The 25,472-nt window shown below is 41.1% G+C and overlaps 1 protein-coding gene and 1 pseudogene across 11 annotated transcripts; both read left to right on the plus strand.

The window, feature by feature from the left end:
- The first annotated feature begins 179 nt into the window (after positions 1–179).
- On the plus strand, positions 180–12,723 carry Chchd7 (coiled-coil-helix-coiled-coil-helix domain containing 7). 11 transcript variants are annotated; one of them, NR_104355.1, is made up of 9 exons: positions 228–471; positions 719–866; positions 2,586–2,651; positions 4,061–4,159; positions 4,728–4,832; positions 6,978–7,312; positions 8,461–8,528; positions 10,396–10,467; positions 10,952–12,722. NR_104355.1 is itself a non-coding variant. In XM_017320349.2 (6 exons), the coding sequence occupies exons 4-6, from the start codon at positions 2,598–2,600 to the stop codon at positions 4,830–4,832; spliced, it is 258 nt and encodes an 85-aa protein (XP_017175838.1). In that variant the 5' UTR covers positions 180–471; positions 719–866; positions 1,118–2,223; positions 2,586–2,597; the 3' UTR covers positions 4,833–8,396. The 11 variants fall into 11 exon arrangements, 7 of the variants coding, with proteins under 7 accessions (XP_017175838.1, XP_017175837.1, NP_852056.1 ...); XM_017320349.2 differs by lacking the exons at positions 8,461–8,528; positions 10,396–10,467; positions 10,952–12,722 and adding an exon at positions 1,118–2,223 and having other exon boundaries at positions 180–471; positions 4,728–8,396; XM_017320348.2 differs by having other exon boundaries at positions 206–471; positions 6,978–12,723.
- Positions 22,584–23,686, plus strand: Gm19037 (predicted gene, 19037; annotated as a pseudogene).

Below are 25,472 nucleotides of genomic sequence, written 5' to 3' on the forward strand. Positions count from 1 at the left end.
ATGCTGAAGGGCGGGGGGCGCGGTGGGGCGGGGAGAAGGCGGGGTCTCACGCCGTCCCACCCGCTCCTCCTGCTTGAGCCCTCCTCCCGCTGCCCGGGGGCGGAGCGAACTGAGCCCGCCCCAACCTCACAGAGTTCCGCGCGCCTGTCAATCTGGCAGCGGCGTGCGTGGATTGGACAAGCTGGAACGGGGGGCGCGGGGGCAGCACGTTGGGGTGCGCGCTACTTAAGGTCCTGCTGCGTGAGCCACTGACGTGTTTGGAACTGCAGCCGGCCCGGGTGCTGGCTGAGTGGTGGCCTGTGGTGAGTGGTCTCCGGCCCCTCCCTCCCTGGACAGCAGGCCCGGGACAGCACTGCGCCGAGGGCAGACCCTAGTTCGTGGCGCCAAACCCTCCGCGGCGCGGCATGCTCCTGCCGCTACTCACGCCACGCGATTCGTCCGGCCGGGGCAGCGGAAGGTGACCCCATGCAGGTCTGGGCACCCCGGATTGTGTCACTCCCCTCCTTGCCCTCCCCAGGTCCCCGCTCTACGCCGCCCCCTTCCTTCCCAGCCCCTTTTGTGGTGTTTACCTGTGCCCGCCCTCCACCGTCCGATTCTGCGGCGCGGCACCTCGGAAGGCGGTGCGGTCCGGGAGTTACATTCTTGGAGATTCGTCTCCGACCTCTCAGATCCCTGTGATGTGTACTTTGACATTTTGTCCCTGGTACTCTGTACCCAGGTTTATGGTGTGCTGTATTTCTGTTTCCGGATTTAACACTCACAGACCAGACTCTGAGAAGCCTGGGGGGCCTGGACTTGTTCAGTAACGTGCCCTTCCCCCACTGCGGATCAAAGCTGCGAAGAGTGGGAAATCAGGAACTTTTTTGGTAAGCAGTTTGCCCTTTAGAGTAGATTTTAGCACTATTTCTCAGATGTGCTGTAGGTTTGCAGTCTTCCCTCAGGCTGGTTTTCTTTCTGAATGTCATCTTGGAAGTAGTACAGTGTTGTAACAGTTGTTCACTCCTGCACCTTCAAAAAGTAAACAGATAAGGCCTCTTTAGCAGGGCACTCCATCTTGTCCTTCAGCCACACTCCTCCATGTAAATTGACATTTCCTCTTCCTTTTCTGTTAACACAGGAATTCATACGAAGGAGGTGACATTAGGAAAACCATGTTTATAGTGCATTTAGTATCCAGAATAAAAAGCAGTAAAACGGGAATAGCCTGAAGCAGCAAATTTGATGCCTGTTTTGTGTGGATACTTTTTAAAAGAATTTCTGGCTGATGATAATGAAACAACAGAATCTCATGATCAGGACGCAGTGTGAATTGTGTTCGTATCAGATTGTCGAGATTATTATATGCATGAACGATCAAGCGGAGCTCTGTGGGAGACATGAAGAGAAGACTGTAGATTTTCTTAGTTCTGGTATTCTCTCAGGAAGAGGCAGTCTTGTAAACTATCTTCCGAAGAGGAAAGGCTTCTAGAGATAGTTGGACTTTGTACTGAGTGCCCTTCCTGTCAAGACGCTTCTACTGGCTGGGTATTTTCAATGAAGTTCATGGCATAAATGATTATTTGGTGATTACTGAAAGTTAAAGGACTCAGAGTAATCAGATTCTATCTCCGGGAAAAGTTGGGCTCCTTTAGCTTAGACATCCCGATCTTTACCAGAATGGAAGAAGTTGGACTGGATGGCCATTGATTCAGAATATGTTCACTTCTTAAGAGTTTATGGGCTTGAATTACTTTTCTGGAATATACATTATTTTGTTTAACATTGTTTTTGGTGACATTTCATACAAAACGTTGGACTTCTCTGAAAAGGCCCATGCATGTTTGTTTTGTTCTGTTTTTTAATTCAGTAGAGTTGTGTACTTCATACTGCCTTATTTCTCTGGCATCTGCTTTGATTTTTCGGTAGAAAAGTGATTAAACTAGAGTAGCATTTGGGTGTGTAAGCCAGATCAGCCCCTTAAGCTAAGTAGAGGACGTTTTTTCAAAGATGGTGGGTGGCTCATCAATACCTTATCGATATATTGAGATAAATGAAGCCCTTTCTCAAATAATTGTGACTTGTGTTTTTTTTTTTTTTTTTTTTTTTTTTAACCTCTTCCCCTGCAAGAGAATTGTACAGTTTCATTTGAACTGGGATTTGAAGAGCAGTTGTACTTGACCATGACTGATTGGCTGACTTCATAAAGTGTATGACTTGACTTCCAATAGCTAATTGGCTCTTAGGGTAATGTGATGTCTTTAATGGATAAAACCTTTGCAAAGCTGTATTTTTAAGACTCAAATTGGAAAATTACTGAGCCACAGTAGCATTCTCTGACCTCCTTCAACCCATGGAAAGTATTAATCTACATAGAAGGTAGAAAGGGAATTGAAAAATTCATTCATTGTTTTTTTAACTATGGCTTTTTAGAATGTTAAGTAAGCAGTAACTTGACTTTTGTTTGTGTGTGTTTCATTGTTTCCTATAGAGTACCTTCTACTTTGAAAATTAAATTTTGTGGGTAAATTAAATTAAAAGTACTTGTGGGGCTGATGACATTTTCTGGTCATTTCCTTCTGACCTGTTTTTCTGTCGCCTGCCTTCAGTAAGAAGACAAGATGCCCATGGTCACTCGGCGGCTGAGAGATCCTGACATAAACCCTTGCTTGTCGGTAGGGTGCTTTGCTTTTCATTGTCATGAGGGTTAACTTGGAAAAACCAATATTAATTTTGTGGGTATCTGTCCTAAGCAGTTATTGAATAAAATATTTTTCTGTGAAAAAGATATTCCTGGCCAGTGTATTTTATTTCACTATAACACTTAAAAATGACCAAAATGTGCCTAACAAAGACTCTGTTCTTCAATTCTGCTTAACTGTGGAATAAACAGGGTTTGGTTGTCACTGTAAAACTTGTATATGTAGCACTAAGGAAAGTCCTTAGTCTACACATGGGACAGTACAGCAAATTTACAACCAATGGTTTTCATCACAGCAATTATTTAATCTGCCTTTGAGACAGCCTGGCTTGAGTCATGGGTTCACAGTAGGATTAGCTTATGTTAAGCTCAATGGTTTTCACAAAGGTATCTTATAGACAGCATTGTGTTGCAAAAATAAGTTTTTGTTGACATTAATTGGATATAGCTTGCAACACTTTGTTGTGGCTTTGCCATTCCTGAGAAATACAATGTAAATACTATATTGTTGCTATGAGGAATATTAATCCACCATCCTTTATGGGGTTTTCAAAAATACACATTACACAGTATACATCCATTGGTTTATATCATCTGTTTCCAGCATTAAGTATTGTTTAGGCAAGATAGTTTTTTTAGGCCTGTGAAGCAGATTCCCTGCGTATTTGAAACTTTATTTTAGATAACTTCTCATAGTCCTACCTTTCACTTTGAAGCTTGTTGTACAATCTGCTTCTAGTTCAGGCAGCTTAAGTTTAATTACCAGTAGTACCTACTTCATTTTAAACTCATGGCCTTGTGCTGCTTTCTTTTTGAAGTCACATTAATGATAACTATTAAAGCTGCCTGTGTAATAGTATGCTTGCATAACGGAGTGAATGAATGATAGCCAAAAGTGCACCAAGATGGGTGCTGTTAATTTAGGTTGCCTTGATGTAGATCATTTACTTGTGTAATTTACTTGGAACCTCAAACCAAGCGTTAAGATCAAAACATCTAGTCAAACTGAGATCTAGGGAAAGCCAGGAGAGCTGCACTGAGCTGTGGGAGGCTGGTTTCTGCTGCTTGCAGTGTAGCCATGCTCAGAGCTCCTGATACCTTACTTCAGCTCCTGGAACAAATGACCATGATCAGGGCTTTGACTCAAACTCATGTGATCAGATGCTTAGAAAACTGGCCCAGACTGGGCAAAAAAGATGTCTTTTTTAAGTTGAGTGATTTCTGGAGTAGTTGGCTATTATTTTTATAAGTCTTCCCACCACCATGCACAAAAATAAGCCATTTGATATCTTTTCAGGGGAAAACAGCTTCAGAAGTCTTTGTGTTTGGGTCTTTAATAGATCACATTCTACATTTTAAATGATGATCTCTTACATATTTAAGGAATCTGATGCTTCTACCAGATGCATGGATGAAAATAACTATGACAGGGAAAGGTGTTCCAGTTACTTCTTGAAGTACAAAAACTGCCGGCGATTCTGGGTAAGCCCAACTTCTCAAGCTTCTTAGGCTTGTGGCCGTAGCTGAGAATAACCAGTAATCCACAGTTTCCCAGTGATGGCTGTAGGTACACTTACTCTTTGACCTTATCTTCTGAGTGGGATTTTAGTTCTGTGGCATCCTTGAGCGCTTGTTTCATTCTTTTCCAAGGTTTAAGACTCAACCTTTAATATCAATAAGTCTTCCTAGGTGAGTATCTTTAGTCATAAAATAGCCCTGAGCACTGGATCCAGGTCCTTCCTTTTCTGATAGACTCAGTTTCACTTCATAATTATGCACAGCTTTTGTAAGTGGACTGTATATACTCCTGTATATATACTAAATGTCATATCCCTAACCCAACTCCTGCTAACAATGCTTTCTGGGTGCATAATCTCTTCAGTGTAAATGTTAATAGATTGAAACATCTGGAGTTTTAGAAGTAGGTTTTGGAGTTTTAAAACTTAGATTTTAGTATTTTCTTTTTGAAGAAACAACTGAAAATTACTGTCAGATTATTACCATTTAATATGTAACTGATTTTGGTGTTTTCTTTCATGCCTATGTATAGAATTCTGTCATGATCCAAAGAAGACAAAATGGAGTTCAGCCATCTATGCCTACAGCAGCAGAAAGAGACGAAATTTTGGGAGCAATGCAAAAGATGCCCTACTGAGTATTTGCATTAAAATTGTTTCTATAACTTGAAACATGTTTTGGGGTTTTTTTTTGTTTTTGTTTTTTTTTTTAATCAATGATTGCTGAAATCTTAAGTCTTTATTGGTTCCATCCCAGGCAACTTTGAGTTGTACGTGGTGAGACAATTCAGCTAGCCTTAAGGCTTTGGTGTTTGCTTTCAGTGCTGTGACAAAAATGTTATTGCCACACTGTCACTCATAGAAGGACAGGACTATTAGGAAGGTCTGTTGTAGAATTTGGGCTCTTTTAGGCCTGGAAAGAGATTTAGCATGAGAACAGGCTCCTGTGGCTGTTAGAAAAGTGGTCGTCCTCAGGAAAGGAAATGATTGCAAGCAACACAGTGATGGAGGAAATAGTGCTGTGTTTAAACTGAGTAATGAGGTGGAGAGGTGATTGGCAGGTAGGTAGATTCATGGTGGGCCATAGGCCTGGGGATCATTCTGGAAGTCCTTGCCCTGCTACATCCACCATCTTTAAGGTTAGTCCATTGACTAGGAGGTAAATGGGCACAGGAAGACTACCGAGTGAATAGAGTACACAAGAGCCTTACTTCTTTAGGGACAGGCTTGATTCCAGGATTCTGGCTAAAACTCCATGAATTTTTGGATCACCTAAGGCCATAGCAGCAGTTCATGGACCACAGTAATAGGCAGAAATAAATAATGAAAAAGAAAGAAACGATTCCTAGAAGTAGGATTTCTAGTTTCAGAACGAGAGCACAGGAGGCATGGAGTTTATTGGATGAATCAGTGTGGGTGAGATTAGAGTTTACCTTTCCCTAATGATAACACAGGAACTCTCCTTATTCCCACTGCTTTTTCATAGATTCTTGTGTACTTAATAACATTCTATTCTAGGAAGTCAGCAAATTATTGTGTCCCTTTGCATCATTTGGGCTTGAATCAGGACATCTTTTTAATGGGTGTTAACAATCAACTGTCTAGTCTGAAACCTAGCCTCAGAGGTTTTAAAACCAGATGAATCTTTATATTATTTTATTTTTCATGGCCTGGAACTTAGTGGTCCTCACAACTCAGCCTCCTGAACAATGGGATATCATGTGGCTTGACCTTGATTGTTGGATATGGTCCTGAGTAAAAAATGGATTGAGAATATTTTTTTTTGTTCAGAACTTGTGGGAGTGGCCAAGTTTTGTTTAATTGAGGCCCACGCCCGGAAAGGAAGCCCATACCCTACAATGCCTGGATGACCAAGAACCAGAGACTGGATAGCTCAGAGACCTAGAATTGGTGCCTTGTCCAGTTGCCATCAGAGAGGCTTCCTGGGATGAAAGCAGATGGGAGCAGGTGCAGAGACCCACAGCCCCACGTGTGGAGAGAGTCTAAATTGACTTCTTCATTGGGTTCCTTCCGTTGGAGATGGGGGATATGGGAAACCAGACTTTACATGTTTATTAGGTCTCAAAACACGGGTGCCTACTTAACATATCAAAGCAGACCTGGCTGCCAGTTTCTCCCAGCATCCCTCAGTCCTTACCCTGCCCACTACCTCAAATTTCTCCAGCCTTGATCTGGGCTTTCTTTACCCCAGCACCCTAACCTACATAATGCAACCATTTTGGTTGCCCTACCCCCTTGGTCTGGCTCCTCCCCCACCCCCACTCTTCTCACACGGCCTGGCTCAGTCTAGTCATGCTCACTCTGTACTCTCCCAGATGCCTTTGCTATGGCTATTTGGTTATGCTCTCCCTTTTACCTACAATGAACTTTTTCCTGCGCTGTACCTACAAGCCCTCTTGTCTTTCCTTTTTCTTTCTTTCTTTTTTTTAATTTAATACTAGTGTAATCATTTTGTAGCTATTTGTTGATATAACCCTTTAAAGTTTTTCATTTATTTATGTTTATAATTTCTGCCTTATAAGTACTTTTATTACCTCTTAACCACCAGTGCTCTCATCTGAGTATTTCTCCTTGGTACCAAGCTGAGTTATACTGTAGCTGTTAACTTTTAAGTCGCTGATGGGCTTTTCAGTCTGAGCACCAGTCAGAATGCCAGTTTCCACATCTTTAGCACCTTTGACCTTGATGGTAGCCATCCTAATGGCTGTGAGTGGTTTGCATTTCTCTGGTGGTAAACATTTCTTACATGCCTTCTCATACAGAAACTGACTTTGGAGGAGCTCCGGTACGACCACGAGACTGTCTGGGGCCTGATGCGAGTCTCGGTGGAGGGTCCTGATGCAGACAAACTGCAAGGCTCTGGGGCCTTTAGTTGTGCTTGAGGATGATGAGCTCTGGCTGGAAGAGATACGTGCCCCATGTAGTCCAGGAGTTCACCAGCCTGTGAGGTCAAGTGATGACAGACACATCTTGATGAGCTTCACCTCATCTGGAAAGGAGTTCTTTAGGCCTGCACAGAGATGGAAGGCTGCAAGCAGAACCAACACAAGATCAGAAAGGATCTGGTCCAGCTGTTCAGTTTTCCAGATCCTCGATGGTTCTTATGGCCTCCACGGTTTTATCTTATTTTGACTTGGGAGAGGGAGTCACTCGCTCTCTCTCTCTTTCTCTCTCTCTCTCTCTCTCTCTCTCTCTCTCATCTCATGAAGCTAGGTTGGCCTTGAACTGATGATCTTGAGCTTCTCATTCTCTTGCCTCTACTTCCCAATGGTATTACAGCCCTGAGCCATGACCATGACAGCTGCGATTGCAGCTTCCTGAGCATGCCCCTCTGGCATCACCACTCAATCAACTCATAGATGTTGTCCACACTTTATTGATCCACATTGTCCAGGGAAAAGTGGTAGGAGGCTTTTAGGTACAAATTGACCAGAGAGCTCTACGTTGGTGATATAATTTTGACAAATTATGGCTGATTAGTCATATGGACCTAACTGCCAAACAAAATGGCAAAAAACCAAAACGCAACCCAACCCAGCAACAACAAACCTGGAAATCAAAGCTACTAAGAAAAGGTCCCAGACATTATTGCTGGAAGGGAGATTAGAAGTCAGAATAAGGAGTCAAAGTTTGTCTCAGAGAAGCTGGGTGTAGTGGCGCACGCCTTTGATTCCAGCACTCCAGGAGGCAGAGGCAGGCGGATTTCTGAGTTCAAGGCCAGCCTGGTCTACAAAGTGAGTTCCAGGACAGCCAGGGCTACACAGAGAAACCCTGTCTCGAAAAACCAAAAAAAAAAAAGTTTGTCTCAGAGAAATGTTATCAAGGCAAGATACAGTTCCATGAGACCCCAGGACACTCTTGTCTGAGTGCTTTACATACGTTAGATGTAAGATACTAGATAAAAGGGTTTGAATAGTTTCCTCATCTGTGGATTGATTTCCACTTAAGGTATCTTTATGAATCATATTTTTTTCAGTTTTATTTTTTGTGACTGTAAGTTAAGCAACATTATGTTAGAATATTAATCTATGCAGTGCCTTTCCCCCTCTTTTGGTACCTAATCTAAGAGAGCATTGCCAAATGTAAGGTCATGAAGGCTTACATGTAATATACACCTATTTTCTTCTGAGAGGTCTATGGTCATAGCATTAAAGCATCTTTCTGCTTTGAGTTACTTTTGATGTAAAGTCTCAGGTGAATGTCTACTTTCATCTTTTACCCGTGGCTATCTGGTTTTCTCAACAGGTATTAAAAAAGACTATTCTTTGTCTCATTGAATTAGCATCTTAGTTGCAAATCATTGATTATACATGGTAAGTAGTTATAGTCTGCAATCTATTCTGGGGAAACCGTATACATCTATCCTTGGGCTAACACATTTATCTTGATTATTTTAGTTTTGTATCAGTGTCACTATTCTGTGATGACCTATGTCTGTTAAGTGTATTTTCTATGAAGCACTCTGATGACAAACTTACATGGGAGTTGTGAATATGTGTGTACACTTGTGTCTGTATGTGGAGGCCAGAGGTCTATGATGGTATCTCATTTAGGCTAAGCTGGCTGCACAGTGGGCTCTAGGAATCGCAGTCTCTGTCTGTAGTGCTGGTGTTATAAGTATGTGCCGCCGCAGCCTGCTGTGGTGGTTAGAGGGAGAAATGTACCACGAAAGGCTCATGTATATGCACCCTTGGTCCCTGAGTGAGGGGACTGTCTGGGAGGTTATGGAACCTTTAAGTGGCGGAGGCTTGATGAGGAAGTACATCATTGGGGAAGGGCTTTGAGGATATATAACTTCACCCCACTTCCAGTTTGTTTGCTTGTTTGTTTGTTTGTTTCATTTTGAATAAGTGATCTCTCAGTTTCTTGTTCCAACTGCCTGCAGCCATGTCTTCCCTCATCATTGTGCACTCTCCTGGAACCATAAGCTCAAATCAACTTTTCCATACATCACTTAAGGTCATGGTATTTCATGACAGCAACAGCAAAGCAAGAGATACACCTGATTTTCTTAAACAGGGGTACTGGATGCCTGAGCTTGCATAAGAAGTATTTTACCAATTCAAACATCTCCTTAGACCCCTTACTTGTATGTTTGGAGCACCAAACCCTGAAATTGTGTGTTTGTGTGTGTGTGTGTGTGTGTGTGTGTGTGTGTGTGTGTGTGTGTGTGTGTATTTGAACCTAGTGGTTACACCCAGACAAAACAGTTCAATTCAACATTTGTTTTCAGTAATTCCCTACTTCTTTGCTGTTTTATAAATAAACTGACAATTTCAGTAGAGTTGTTCAAGTTCATATTGCACTGCTTATTTATTAATCTTCCTCTGAGACAGGTTGTGATAGTTCCAGCTGGCTTTGAACTATTCTCCTACCTCAGCATCTTCAGTGCTGGGATTACAGACATGTTCCACCATATCAAGCTTCCCAGAACCAACTGAGTATCGTAGACTTTCTAAGATATTTTGTCACCACTGTTTGTAATAGTTTTATTTTATTTTAACTGGGAAATATTTTTTGGAAGTTAATTTTGTAATTGTATATATGTATAAAACACTTAGTGTACATTCAACCCAGTTTAGTGGTGAGTTCTTTAGCCTTTGCTTTTTTAACTGGGAAATATTTTATGTATTTATTATATTATTGCTCCCCCCACCTCTTTCCTATTTGCCCTTCTTTTCTCTATTTTTGGTAGTATGCTAACTTTGTATTATTTTCTTTTAAATCTCATGTTTCCATTCTTAAAATACTTTGTCTTAATCCTTTGAGGATTCCATACCCTGTATTTTGAACACATTCTCTCTGCCCTTAACTGCTTCTCTTACCACCCTTTCAGCCCTCCCATCTCTTCTTACGCAACTCTGAGATCTATTGAACTCTTTCCCAGTAGTCTAGTTTTTGTTGCAGTCTTGGCCTGTTCTGGAAGGTGATCAGTCCTCTAGGTAACATTTAAAGAAGTGAGCCATCATTGCCAATCTGCTTCTCAGTTAGTGATGGGATTATATACCCACCTTTCCCTTTAATACTGGGTCTTTATCTGGCTGAGCTTTTGCAGGCCTTGTGCATGTGGTCCCAATTGCTGTGAGTTCATACCTGTGTCTGCCATTTGTGTCTGGAAGACATGTTTCCTTGTCACTATCTATTATCTCTAATTCTTAGTCTTTTTGTCTTCTCTTCTAGAAAGATCCCTGAACCTAGGGATGAGGTATTCATGTCTACTTGGGGGCTGACCACTCAACTATTATTGACCAGGTTAGGGATTCTGTGTTAATTGACATCTATTGCAAAGGAAGCTGTGCTCGATAATGGTTAAGAGATGATCTGACTGTGGGGGATAGCAATAGGGAGACATTAGGAGTTGTTTTAGTATGTCCATTTTCATTCCCCCTTTATTTAACTCTGCATTTTAAGCTTTCTTGTTACTAGGGATTTTCACCATTGCTTTTCTTTTTTCTTTTCTAATTTCTTAGTCTTTTCTGTTCTCCTATCCTTTTATTTTTCCTTTCTCTTACTCAGCCTTACTTCCTCTGATTTATTCCCTTCTTTTTACTTCATTTTATTAATTTATTAGTTCTACATTAATTCTATATAACTTTAAAATTATTTTGCATTAGTTTTACCATTTCTAGTTTCATGATCATTGTTTATATATTGGAGGGTTTTAATTGATTAAGTGTTTCTATATCTTGCAAAATTTCATCTTGCAGCTATTACAGCTTTTTTTCTTCTTTGTAAGTGGGACTAAGAACTAACCTCTCAGGAGATTGACCTGCTCAATTAGAAGATCCATATCAAAGCCAACAGACCAGTGAATCGTCGAACAAATCAGGAAGGAAAATGTAAAATTTCTAGACAAATGATGATCAAAACAAAACGTACCAGAAACTTTGTGCCACACCTAAACTAGTTAGGAGAGGAAAGTTCACAACTCTGAGTCTTACATTAAAAAAAAATAATAAAGTCATCTCATGAAAGTCTTAGAAAAACACGAATGATCCAAACCAAAAGCATTTGGCAAAAAGAAACAACAAAGGTCAGGGCAGAGATTAATGACAGACTGAAAGAACAATATATAAACTCAAACAGTTGGTTTTTTGGAAAGACAACCAAGATTGACAAGCCTCTACTAAATTTGAGAGAAGACCTCAGTTAGTAAAACAAGAGATGATATATATCAGAGTCCAATAGATTCTGGAGAACTACTAGGAATCCTTTGACAACTTTTTTTAATTAGCTGAAAAGTCTAGAAGAAATGAATATATTCATAAACACATATGAACTATCAAACTTAGAAAGATATAAACAGTTTAAATAGACCCATAGCAAGCACTTAGGGTAAAGCAGTGTTTTAAAAAGCATCACAAAAAGTCCCAGGACTGACAAATGTATCAAGTTGTACCAAACTTCTCAGGAAGAAGCTGATGCCATCACCCCTCATGCTGTTTCACAAACATGGGGAAGGAGTTGTCACCACTGCTGAACTTGCCACTGTTACATTTCTCCAAGATCCTGCTTTGTGAGGAATGGGGCTGGTTCAGTTGATAATTTAAATGTCATAATGTTAGACTTCAGGAAATTTTTATATGTTATCAACTATTCAAAAGCAATATGTATGCATATGTATGTGTAAGCGTGTGTGTGCGTGTGTGATTTTATCACATCCCTATTCATTTGCTATAGCAGCAGCATATTACAGGTTCTCAGTGGAGCAGGAAGGATGATGTTCTATGTCTGTCTTATATAAGAATTCTTTTGAGAAACTACCATGTTTGCAAAATCCTGGAAGCCATAAATGTTTAATATTTTTCTAGTATATGACAAATGACCAAATGTTTGTGTTTGGGGTTGGCTATAGTTTTTAGAATTGAGAAATGTACATATTCAAACAATGTCAAAGGACTGACAACTCAATGCAATAGATCTTTCTAGAAATAGCTAATGTCAAGATTTTTCAAGATTTCTTATTCGCAATCAGCATTATCAGTATATTTTCTTTGCACTAAAGGAACATCATAGTATATATGCTCCATTGTAGTTTGCTTTTTGCTTTTAACAGGCATAGTTTGGAATAATTTGAAACAGGTGGTAGCAATCATTTTGGGGCTTGTTATATTTTACTTGTAAGATAATTTCTAAGATTTGAATTTTTACATTAAAGATTTCTGTATTCCAAATTTTGTAGATACTGATAACTCAATTACCTTCTGAAAAGAAGCACAACAATTTAATTTTAACAATAAAGACTGTGTCTTTTCCTGGCATCTTCAGTCCCAACTTTAAAACTCTTTCATCTTTACCAATCATGTGAGTGAAACCAGAACAAATAAATACATTTCTTTTGTCCCTTTCTTTTAAGATCCTAGCTGAAAATTCATTAGAAGTCGCTGGCTGTCTTTAGGAAATTATCTCGTCATAATTCTTTTGTATACCCTTTTGCTTTTTGAATGTTAAATAATTTTCTGTACAGTGTTTTATGTTGCTATGTAATTAAATAGATTATTTTACTTATGGTGTTTGAAGTTTGAAAATACTGCCGGGTAGTGGTTGTGCATGCCTTTAATCCTCACATTCAGAAGGCAAAGGTAGGGAGATGTCTGTGAGTTCCATGCCATTCTGGTCTACAGAGCAAGTTCCGGGACAGTCAAAACTTCACAGAGAAACCCTGTCTCAGGGGGAAAAATACTAAATGACAAATACAAATACTGCTATCAGTCCAGTTTCCTCTACAACATCTGCCAAGTGCTTATGGTGTGCAGCATGCATATGGATGAACAACTTCTTGAGGTAGTTCACTGCGTGGCTGGAGGGTAAAAATAGCACTGTGGTAGGAATAACAAAAAACCAAGAGGGAAGCAGTCTACATAAGCACAGAGGGGCACACATCTATGTCATTTCGGGGGAATTCCTTACTAATGGAAGACACAGCATATGAAGGGAATTAGCACAAGAGGAAGAATGCTAGAATGTGTTCAGACTAACAAGAGCCTTGAGCATTGTGCTTGGTGCTCTATAGCTTGCTTTATATGTAAGAGAAAGCTAGATAGCGTTTTGAGACAAAAATTCAAATACAATTTGCATATAAAACATAATTCTGGAGGCAGACATATTATTATAGTGGCCCCAGATTCCCACAATGGATTTACCTGTTCTATAACACTGTTCCTGCTCTCTCTCTCTCTCTCTCTCTCTCTCTCTCTCTCTCTCTCTCTCTCTCTCTCTCTCTCCCCCCTCTCTCAAATGCAGCAGGTGAATCTTTCCAAAATGCAGAAATTGTTTCACTTAAAATCCCAAAGACCTACCTACCCTCTCAGGCTGATGCACTTCCCATGGTTTGCAATACTCTTGTGATCTGGAACATCAAGGGAGTGAATTGGAGGAAGTTACCCAGAACTCATGCCCACTGACCTTAGATTTTAGGCATGAGGCATGAGATTATTGACATCCCTTCCATACAGTGACATCTTGCTATTTTCATTCACCAGCACCAAGCATACCCTGTTTTCTGATCTTGAATGTCTACTCCGCTGCTCTCAGCTCTGCTATCTTCTCAGGCTCAGCTCTCAGATATGTGCTGAGCCTTTATGACAACCCTGGTCAGATTCACTGTGCTTTCTCATCATTTGTATACAGGCACTGTGGCATTTCCACTACTCTGCATAGCTGGGGGACACAACTATTCACTAAAATCAGGCAGTGGAGGACTCTAAATGTGATCTTTCACATTCTGCCTTCTGTTTTTTAAAGGAAGGACGAGGAATGGTATGCCTCACTTCAAACAGGAGAGGGGTGTGGTGATTTGATTTTTGTTCATAAAGACAACAGTTGCCAGTGATAGTTTTCAGTTTCAGGAGCCATTTCTGCTGTTGTCAGTGTTTCAGATGAACATCCTGCAACTGCATAGAGTTCTGTTTGTGAGTCATAGGCTGTGCTCAGATTGAGAAATTTGTAGGAGTTCTCAACAAATGGCTAGTTTTCCTTGTAAGAGCTGGATGGTGCTATCACACAGTGAGATGGTAGGTATGCACTGGATATGCACCTTCCTTTAGAAAAAACTGTGAAATCACATTTTAAAAAAGACTATTTTGGGGACTGAACTACTTGGGGCTTCAGTGGTGGAGTGCTTGTTTAGCACACACTGGACTGTAAAATGATCAGTCTACAAAGATCACCTAAGTCTACCCACTCAGCATCTCCTGTTTGAGACCACTTGGATTTCTCATTCAAGTCCTGAGAGTTTTCTTAAAGAAATAAAGAAAGTAAGGGTCATTTCAAAGCACATACCTGGGTACTGGTAGGAAAGAGGGCAAGCTACAAGCAAATTCAAACAAAGGGAAGAACAGAAAATGACAGAATGAGAGGGTAATTCAACCAGGTGCAGGGTAACTGGGCAAAGATGGCTATGCTGGCTTCTGAAACAGCCACAATGAAAGTAAAAAGCCAAATGTCCTGATTAATAACATAAGTATTACATGGCAAAGTGTGAAAAGAGCATTGTGTTTATGTGAGTTTTGGCTCTGCGCCCTATTATCTGGATCATCTGAATGAATTGTTTCACCCTTAAGCATCTTCTGTGTTTTGAAATTATAATTTAAAAAATTGGTTATAGTGACCATAAAGAAACCCATGAGTTGGGTGGGTAGATACTGATATTTGAGAGGCGTGTATTGAGACTGGATTATTCATCACTAAAAGCCACAGTGAACTTTAGGCCAGCCACCTAGTCCTTTCAAAAACCCCAACTATAAAAGATAACACTCTCTTGCATCTGCAGGAAAAGGCTGTCTGAAACCAAACAAAGTGCCCCTTTCCACACCTTCCCTCTTATTGTTCTACCATTTGGTCCATATTGCTGTCTCCTGAGAGTTTTTACTCCTGGACTACCACTGTCCTAGTTTCTTCATCCCCATCTGAAATCATCAGTAAGCAAGAGAAGCATACAAGAGTCCACTGGGCAGCAACTGAAGATTTCAAAAGGAGCTAGATGGAAGTGAGAATAAACAGTACTCCCCCCTCCCCACCAATGCTTAGGGCACAATTTACATAAAGAAGCTGACTGTTGCTTAGACTGTTCTGCTACCAACTAGAATTCTCCCTACTCTCTCCTCCCTTCCCTCCACTCCACTTTTCAATCAGTCCTTCATTCCCTTCAGAGAACCTCCTCTCACTTCCTCTGACTCTGCCTAGTCTAGCCTCATCTACTCTTCCTGAAACTTGAACTTTCTACACAAGGTTCACATTTCCATAATGCAGCATGGAGTACAGGTCTCCTTGACTCTGGGATTATGTGATGGTATAGCTCATTGTATCCTTGCAGTGCTCTGTACTTCTGGAAAGTGCAAAGGCAGAGACGACTGTGATACTTCATACTTTCATTTTCACTTCGTAAAACACTCTCAGAAACATAATTAATTACACTGAAAGTTGCATGTGCTCTGAGAAGTCAGCCTTCCTGGTTTGCAGATGTAAGACTGAGCCTTAGTGCATTCAAGTGACCTGCTCAGTAGACAAAGTTGCCAGTTTTCTTCCTCTGTGCTCCAGGCTGACCCTATTTCTTAGTGTCTATTCTGTTTTCCAAACCTCATAATTGCAGCTATTATCCAAATTCTCATTTATTTCACCAATTCGTACTTACCAAGTTTGTAAATCAGAGATTGTTAAAGTGAATGAGAGCTGCATACTCTGGGAGAAAGTTACACATTAAGAATATTCTAAATATTGTAGTGGGTTCACCCTTTTCATCCACTCTAGAAAATCTTTCAAAAAATGTATAGTACTTTGCACCCATCATTCTTGCCTTACCCTCTACTACTGCAAAAGCTATGAGAGGTGACTTTAGTGAGAGATGACAAAGTACTCTATGCCACAAAATAGCAAGAAAGAATAAGGCAAGAAGCCTGGATCACAGCCAAGTAGAAGATGTATTTTTCCTCCTGGATAAACGTGTTGGTTTGCCCTTTTCTTGTAGTAACGACTTCTGAAGAGGAAGTTCCTTGGGACGCTGCAGATCCTGGAGGGTGTTTTCAGTTTATAGGCTACACTTGGCAACCAGTGTCATCCCTGTCTGTTTCATTCACTTCAATATACATGTCCTTGTGGAACAGCATTCCAATCCCATGATGACTTCAGCAGAGGATTCTCACTGTGAAGAGTGTCTTTCACAACCCAAATAGACCACAGTTCTCCACCTCCTGGGAAAAACAAACTATATTATTATCATCACCACCAAAAACTCACACCAGCTTTCTTCTGCCACAGCGCAGTCATGGGTCTGTTCGCCTCCAATCTTGTGTAGCCTCCTGGCATTCCCTAAGATGAGTGTGTGGGTGACTGCCTCATTCAGTTACCTCTTCTGTCTCCAATTTTATTTCCTGCTCATTTAAAACTTTGCACTGGGGGGATGCATGAGAAGGTGTGGAAAGCTGAGAGGGGAAGGAATGTTCGTGAGGGAATTACACCTTCAGTGGTTGGAGGTGTGGCTAAGTTTATAATCCTGTTTTACTTCTAGCTCTGTGTGTGTGTGTGTGTGTGTGTGTGTGTGTGTGTGTGTGTGTGTGCGTGTGTGTGTGTAGGCTAGGTCAGCCTCAGGAACACTACCTTCTGTGAGACAGAGTCTCTCATAGTCCTGAAGCTTATCTGTTAGCTAAATTGGCTGTCTAGTGACCTTCAGAAATTCTCTTGTTGCTGCCTTTCTAGTGTGTTACTGCATTTGGCATCTTATTTGAGTTCTTGGGATCAAACTTAAGTCCTTACACTTTTGAGGCAAGATCTAGTTTGACTACATTATATCTCCTCAGCCTTGGATAATTTTCTGAAGCTTAGAAGTCTTGTGTGTTCTGCATCTATAAAATGCCAGCACTAGAGAGTGCATTTTTATAGGAGTAAGATAAGGTGTATGAAAGATCAGCATGATGACTGGGATGTACAAGGCACCAATAACAGTTTACTATTGTTCTCTAGTCCTCTCTTTTGAGTAGAGGTAGAGTGAAGAAAGGCTCTTGGAATCCCCTTTAAGTAATGTGGTTTAAGTCTGGAAAAGAGGAGGCTTATATTTGGATACTTACTGGAATAACAGGTCAATTATAACTCATCCATGTTGTTGACCTTCAAGCATCCTTGTCTGAAGTAAGAATTCTTTGGTACTATGTGATTAAATGACTATTATTCTTACTGTAGGGTCTGGTTCTGTCTAAGGACAGGGCTGGCTGAGTGTGTATGGCTTTGCAACTCAGCAGTCTTCAAGAGGGCATAGAAGCATATTTATAAAGATAATCAGAACAGTATGGCAGTATGTTTGGATAGTAACTTTGCTCTAGAAACATTTACAACATTAAGATTCTTAGCACATCTGTACCAACTAAAATTATGAATGAAATGGGTTTGCTTAGAACCCCCCAGCCCCCAAAAAAGAGAAGTGAATAGTAAAACTGGGAGATATGGAGCACTGGGAAGAGCATCATTACAATGGGCCAGGAAATAAGCTTGTTTAAATGAAAAGGCCCAAATAATGGGGAAGGTGACATGGAAATCAGGAGGCAAACAAAGAGAGAAGAGACGACAATGTTTAACTTAAAACCCAGCAACGATTTGACCTTACAGATAGAGAAAACACCAAGAAAAAACATTCAAGATGTGCCTTATGTGAATACTAAAACATCCATTGATGTAATTAATCAATTTTGATTCCTTATCTGCTATCTGCTATATGGTCTGTTGAAATATAGATTCATTTCTAAACAAAACAAACAAAATCTCTGCACACATAAACTTATATGATGGCGGAGAGAGACACAATTCACAACAAACCCAAGAAATAAGCTAGGCAGCATAGCAGAGCTTCATAAGCTTTATGGATAAAAGCATCCACAAGGTGTGGTAATAGGGATGGCTGTGGTGCCTGGAGGGTTAGAAGCAAGTGGTAAAGAGGGATTGGGGGTGGGGGTTAAAGAAGGTATTGAACACAGTAAGGGTTGGGGAAGGAGACTTCTTTCTTCTTTGAAAGTATTACTTGGGGCTACAGCCCAACGAGGGAACATTTGCTTCTAGTTACTGTCTGACTTCGCTTTTATTTATTTCTTTTATTTATTTATTATTTTATTTTATTAGATATTTTCTTTATTTACATTTCAAATGCTATCCCAAAAGTCCCTGATGCCCTCCCCCCCCCCACTCCCCTACCCACCCACTCCCACTTCTTGGCCCTGGTGTTCCCCTGTACTGGGGCATATAAAGTTTGCAATACCAAGGGGCCTCTCTTCCCAGTGATGGACGACTAGGCCATCTTCTGTTACATATGCAGCTAGAGACATGAGCTCTGGGGGTACTGGTTAGTTCATATTGATGTTCCACCTATAGGGTTGCAGACCCCTTCAGCTCCTTGGGTGACTTTGCTTTTCTAATGAGTGTGTGCTGGGTTTCAGAATGTAGAAGTAAAAGAGGTGATACGTGTGTCCCTGTGAGAGCAGAAAGTAGGCCCTCATTGAACCTAGAGATCATATTTACTGAAGTAATGAAAAGCAAATCTTTCCCTGGTCCAGGCAGCAAGGGTCATCAGGATGCAGGGCAGCAAGTGAGCAATCAAGTTTGAATTCATACAGAAAAGGTACATTGACATGTATAGATAAACCATGAATGGAGATATTTCCATGTACAGATAAACCACACATGGAGTTGGAAAACATTTTTAATATTTGAATCTGTAGAATGCTAATCATCTTTGAAGAAAAGTTCCTACTGAGGAGTATAATATCCCAACTGATCTGCTGATATGATGTAGTTTCTTCCATGATTGCCTCAGGTTGACTCTCTACCTTTAGGTTGAGTGCTCATGGTCCAGCTTGGAACTGGAATTGTGTATACACTATCTAGGTGCTATTTGAGTTTGGAGTAATAAAATTTCATGTAGAAAAGAAGAACATTTCTCCCATTCTAGGAAACATACCATCCATTGTCCTACCTGATGGAGGCCATGCTGTTGTAACCAAATTGATCAGGGACTTTTATCGATGCCAGAGGCAGCCACACTAAACAAGCCCTTGTCTCAAGATATGGAGGACCCATCTAAACCACAGGTAGAATTTGCCAACCTCTGGTCTTCTATTGGTTTAACACATGGAAGAAAACTGTTATCTATGTCTGACCTATTGTCTTGAGAACCAATCTAGGGGAAGGGGAGGAGTCCTTGTGCCAAAGTTCGGAACTATTCCCAGAATCATCTGACTTTCACTAACTCTTCAGGTTGAAGTCATGGGGTGGAAAAGGAGATCTAGCTAATCAGGTTTTTTAATGCTCCAAGATAGGGATTGAAAGCATAAAACATAAAAGTATTGTCTCTCAGCATCCACAAATAGGGATTCATTGCAGAAACTCTTGCAACTCCTTAGGTGCATAAGTCCCATATCTGTACTTTATAGGCTTAGTGAATACCATGCAGTGCATTGTAAACCTCTGTTAGACTAGTGATTAGGGAATTGTATATTACTTCTCAGGACATGTTGGAGGCTGATCACATCCCCTCAGGGATCAGGACAGCAGAGTTCACGTAAATAGCTCACACAGAAGATGCTTGTATCACAATGTGCTACACCAATTCAAGCGATGCTGACAACTGGAGGGCGTAAATGGAATTGTGTATAAATAAAGAGGGAGAGTCTGTATTTAAATACAGACAGGCAAATACAGAAGAAGTCAATGGCAAACAGACAGTCTGGTGCTGGGGACTGGACCACACTAGATAGTGCTCCGTCACAGGGCCACATTCCCAACCCTTGACATCTTGCTACAAGATCCATTCTGCTTCTATTCTGAGTGATGGGACTAAACATAGTGCTACCATATCCAATTTGCAGGTGACTTTTTCTTTTGCCATTTGTTTTCAGTTTGGTGAATTTTTTTGCAGGAAATTTTCTGGGCACCAGACATGGTATTGCAGGATACCGTTGCAAAACAAAACAGCACAAGAACAAGTGTAAACAGATAGAGTGGGACAAGGCCGGGGATGTCGGGGATGTAGGAAGCCACACTTACCTTTTATTTGAGTCTAAACGTTTTTACAGACTCTATCAGAGTTTGTTGGCTTGGCTCTATGACTCTGTTACTGATAGCAATTGTTCCATGGTGCAGAAATAAGGAAATGTCTCACAGAATTGTCTTCCCTTCTTTGGCTTTCCATGCATCAGTGCTAAATGTTAAAATAAAAAGGTTTGCCCTGCAGGTCAGGCTAAATAAGCCCAAGTCAGCATCCAGGTAGGACTGCTCAATTAGCCAGTGTAAGTCCTTATTTTTGAAAGTATATTTTTTACTTTAAACACTTAGATCCATTGTGGTTTATCACATCCATATGTGTTTTGGCGGCTGTACAGCTCTAAGAAAGCCTGTTAAAATTCCTTTGGGTGGTCTGTGGAAAGTCCCAGTTTATGTATCCCAGGAACCCCTGTGCACAGAGGACTCTGAGGGACGTCTCGACCATGTACTGTCTATCCTATGGAGCAGCTAATACCAAATCTAAGCAGCAAATAGATTCCCAGCCAAATCAGTTGTGTTTCACTGAGGGCAAACATGATCCAAGAGCTGCAGTTTGTGTAAGTGACTCATGTTGTGAAATAAGAATAAATTAAATTCCTACAACTTCAATTAAATGTCAGCCTAGGATATTCTCACCTAAACTTCAACAACTTTGAGTTATATCCTTACTGAGATGGGGGTAATGTCCATACTTTCATAGAGGAGGGAAACTGAATGTAAAGTGTACTTAGTGATGACCAGGACCCAAGATGGTAGATGGAGAAGTGTGTAACATATAATTTGTTTTAATTTTCAGTCCTGTGCACATCTGTTATATCACAATGCCTCTTGAGAATAAATTAACTTTACACAACTACTTTAAAGCCTATATTTTCTAATGAAAATTTTTATGTTTGAAACATGGATAGGAATTTTTGTTTTAATTATCCCAATTATTAAAATAGCACCAGAAAGTCTTTTAAAAATTGACTGGAACAGCTTCCTAAGGGAAAACATTGCACCATCCTTGTTTATCCACTACTTTCTTTCAAAGTTTCCTGTACTGTTCAGAAAAGATGCGTATTTGTGATGTGCTCCAGTCAGGAATGGGAACATTATTTCTGCCAAAAACATTTTTCGGGAGTAGTCTACAAATGCTAATTACAAGTTCTTTCCCAAATAGAGCAATATTATAACCACCACTGCTGCTGCAAATATGACATGACTGTTAAAAACAATAACTACTGTTTTTAAAAGTTTCCTGTGCACCATGAGCAGGGTCGCACACTTGATGGTTGCACTGTTTGAAAGTTCACTCTCAAATCACCAAAGAAGACAATTGGAGCTTAAATAATCATGCTACTTATTTAAGTTTTACACATTTATTTTGCATGTGGTGTATATGTGTGTGTGTGAGAGAGAGAGAGAGAGAGAGAGAGGAGAGAGAGAGAGAGGGGAGAGAAAGAGAGAGAGAGAGAGAGAGAGAGAGAGAGAGAGAGAGAGAGAGAGAGAGAGGATGTGTACACATGGAGGCCAGAATCAGATGTCTTCTTTAATGATCTTCCATATTTTGAGACAGGGTCTCTCCTTAAACCTAGAGCTCACTGTTTTGACTATACTGTCTGGCTATCAATATTTGGGGATCCTCTTGTCTCTTCTTGACCCCTGTGCTAGGGTTACAAGTACATGACACCACACCTGGCTTTTTCTATGTGTGTTAGGGATTTGAACTCAGCCTCTGAGGCTTGCACAACAAGCACTGAGCCACACTCACAGGCGTCGTCATGGAATGTGTGTGGAATGGAGCCAGGAGTTTAACTCAGAAACGAGATCCCACAACTCACAAACCTAAATGTCACGTAGTACTGCTGAGCACCATAATTCTGTTGCTGCTGCTGCTACAAACTGGGACATATAGGTGTAGCTTATGGTTCTAAAGGCTGGGACTTCCAGTACTGAGGAGCTCGACCTGCTGCTTATCATCTTGTGGTAGAAGTCATCATATGAGCCAGGGGAGATGAGGAAGAAAGGGAAATAGAAAAACCCATCCTATTAGCTAATCCGCTCTTTTGGTAAGGTAAGCCTATTCACAGCACCCACTCATAAGAACAGAGCCATTATGATGTCATCATTTGTAAATTCTCCCTCTTCTTAATATTGTTGCAGTAGGGATTATGACTCAAACTCACTACCTATAGCAACACAGACACTGAGAAGGGTGATCCAGAGCCGCCATTTTGTTTGACTTACTTCTTTGAACTCACTGAGATCAAAAGGCCGTCACTTCTGCATTTAGCTAAGAAAACAATGTTTCACCATTTCTTCTAGGTTTAATACAGTCATTAAGGACAGAGGCATAGAAAGAAAAGGGCAGGGGCAAGAGGGAAAGGGAAATGAGAAGGGGAGTGGCTTGCAAGAAGGTTCTTAAGAGATTTGGATAGAGAATTTAGAAGACAGGTTTGTTTTCTTTAGAGTGGCCTCCAAGGAGAAGCCCAGTGATGACCCCAATCCCTTGCCAGGACGACAGAGGCTTCATAACCATGAGCAAACAATGCAACCACAATTTTCAAGTTAAATCACTGGCTTGCTTAGGGAACTCTCTGTGGCCCTATAGCTTCTCTTTCTAGCCAGCAAAGATTCTCCAAGAACAGGGGAGACAAAGCCATGAGACTCACAACAACTGCCTGTGAATGGGAAAATGGAGATGATGAAACAAATCTTGGATTATTATACTCCTCAGAGGAGTTGCTGGGAAAGCCCGGACACGACTCCCGGAAGTGTAGTAGATAGGACTGATGGAGCTACTGACAGCGTCCTTTGGCTTTATGAACTCAGAAAATGGATCCTGTACATCAAGGCCTGGCCACAATATAGAAGTAAAGGTTGAATTGCTTGAGAAGCTTTGGCAGGATTCTTAAACTACATCTGTTGCAGAGAACCATGTCCTATCACATTTCATAGAAATGGAATTAGAGTATTGCTTATAGAGATGTCAACTGGCATAGTTTTGCTTGTTCTGAGAGCTCACAGCCATTCGGCCTTGCTTCTCGGTTCAGATGCTCACACTGTTTTCCCAGCAATGTATTTGGTATTTGTGATTGATGTTTGTAATGAAAAGGGTGGGGACAGGTTGAAATCATTTCCAGTGGCCCAAATATGCGGAGCACTCCCCAGAAAGTATATGGATAGGTGAGCAAATCCAGGAAGCGACGAATGCTGGCAGTCCCAGTGTCAGAACAGCCATTATCTGAGATTCGGGAAAGCTCTGTTTGATGTGTTTTTACAAAAACAAAACAAACAAAAACACCCCCCCCTTCCAAACCCTCAAAAACTTCAATAGAGGATGCTGCAGATCTTAGGCTTTGGGAGTACGGCTGTGGTGAAGTCAACCTGCAAATCCTGGTAAGTTCCACATCTCCCAGTGATGTCAGGACAAAATGCAGAGAGGATTCTGCAGTTCAAGTGTAGGATCTGCTCAGGATTGGAGAAAAGGAAGTATAATTTCAGTTTTTTCAACACCTACTTTTAATGGTGGTTCTTAAACACTGTAACCTTCCTTCTAGCCCAACACCCACCAGAGGTAGTAGAAAAGAAAAGATATGGGGGAAGTGGACCTGTTTAGAAATGGCTCTTTGGAACAGATCCCATCTGTGTTGTCAGGAAATCAGCAGCTCAGTTTACAGGTTAGCAGTGGCAGCTCAATCCACTTATAAACACTTCATGGATATACCAGCAGTTCACTTTGGTAGTGTTGGGATAGCAAACATGTATTGGTAGCAGTGGCACTACTTAGCAGAGACAGCCAGGCTTCAGCCAAATTGGCACGAATCAGCAGGAGGGATCAGGAGGGACCAGGAGGAATAACAGGAAAAGTTCTCGGCTGTGCCTCTCTCAGCGAAGTGAAGATCAGGGAGACCACAAATGGTGCACAGCTAGCTCTATAAGCAGGACAAGCTCAGCCTCTGTCACTGTCCATCGAGTCCTATTTATCCCCTCCAAACATCACGTGTCCTCCATAGATCTTGCTTCAGCGTGGTCTTGCCTCAGCCTGTGCATCTGTCTCAGCTGACATCTCTCTGCCAATCTGCTGAGTCCATGAAAACGGCAAGAAGTTGTGGCACATCACCAGAAGTTTTTTTGGTAAGTTTTTCTCTATGGTGTCCCAACAAAATGAGCTCAACTATGCAATGTAAGAGAGACTGATACAGGCATATAGTTAGTGAAGAATCCTTTAGCACACGTCCTTTAATATGCTTCCTTTAGCAGAACATCCTTTCACCCGAGTCTGCTACAGAGAAACCTTCCTTTACGTGTTTGCCCCAGCAAAACACCATCCAACACAACTGACTTTCCAGAAAGCCCCTACATTTCCACTTAAAGGAGGAATAAGAGGAGGAGGAGGAGGTGGAGGAGAAGGAGGAAGAGGAAGAGAAGGATTGACTAAGCCCACATAACTAGTAAGTTAATGATGATGGATTCAGGTTCAGCCTGATGCCTGAAGAACAATTCTACTTCTCCTTCCAGTGAATGAACTTAGAAATGCAATTATAGGTCTTCATTCATAAGGGCCTCAGACTCTTTTAAATTCAAATCTCTAGTTCAGAAATGAAATCTTTGAATTGATAAGGAAACATTTTCATTAGAAACCCTCAGAAGAACAAGAGCTGGAAAGACTTGCCTGAGCCTTGATCCTGAGTGATTGTGATGGTGCAGCAAGGGTCTGCTTGTCCCGGAGGTGCTTGATACATGATCTCAGGAAGCTCGTGTTGTTTTGATAAATGCTCAGTAGGCATCTATGGCATCAAGGTCTGTTGCTGTCTCTCAGTGCAGAGGCTTTGGGGAGAGTGGTCTCCACATAGAGCAGGCAGACTTCAAAAGCTTAGATCTCATCTAGCTTTGGCAGGAGCTTAGTAGTTAGTTACCTGCAGGTTCTGAGGATAGCTCGCTGTTATTCTAAAATGGAAACCACCACCATCATTCCAAGGAGCCGAGGAAGACTTTATTATTGTCAGTAAATAAAACGCTAAGTGTTACATTGGACCATGTCTTCTTTATTTGGAAAAATTCAGAAAGGGAAATGCTGTGGGATGCTCCTGTGGGGACTGCCCCTTTTCTTGGGCATGTCGTTTGAATTCAAAGATGCAAAGGCATATTTCTAGCCTTCTAAATTTGGTTTTGATGGAGGTATAAGCCCTCAGAGGACTATGCAGCTCTGACCTGCTTACACTGCCAGGTAACAAACACTTGCAGTAGACTTA

This window comes from Mus musculus, chromosome 4 (assembly GCF_000001635.26).
Source record: "Mus musculus strain C57BL/6J chromosome 4, GRCm38.p6 C57BL/6J".
NCBI classification, from domain to species: Eukaryota; Metazoa; Chordata; class Mammalia; order Rodentia; family Muridae; genus Mus; species Mus musculus.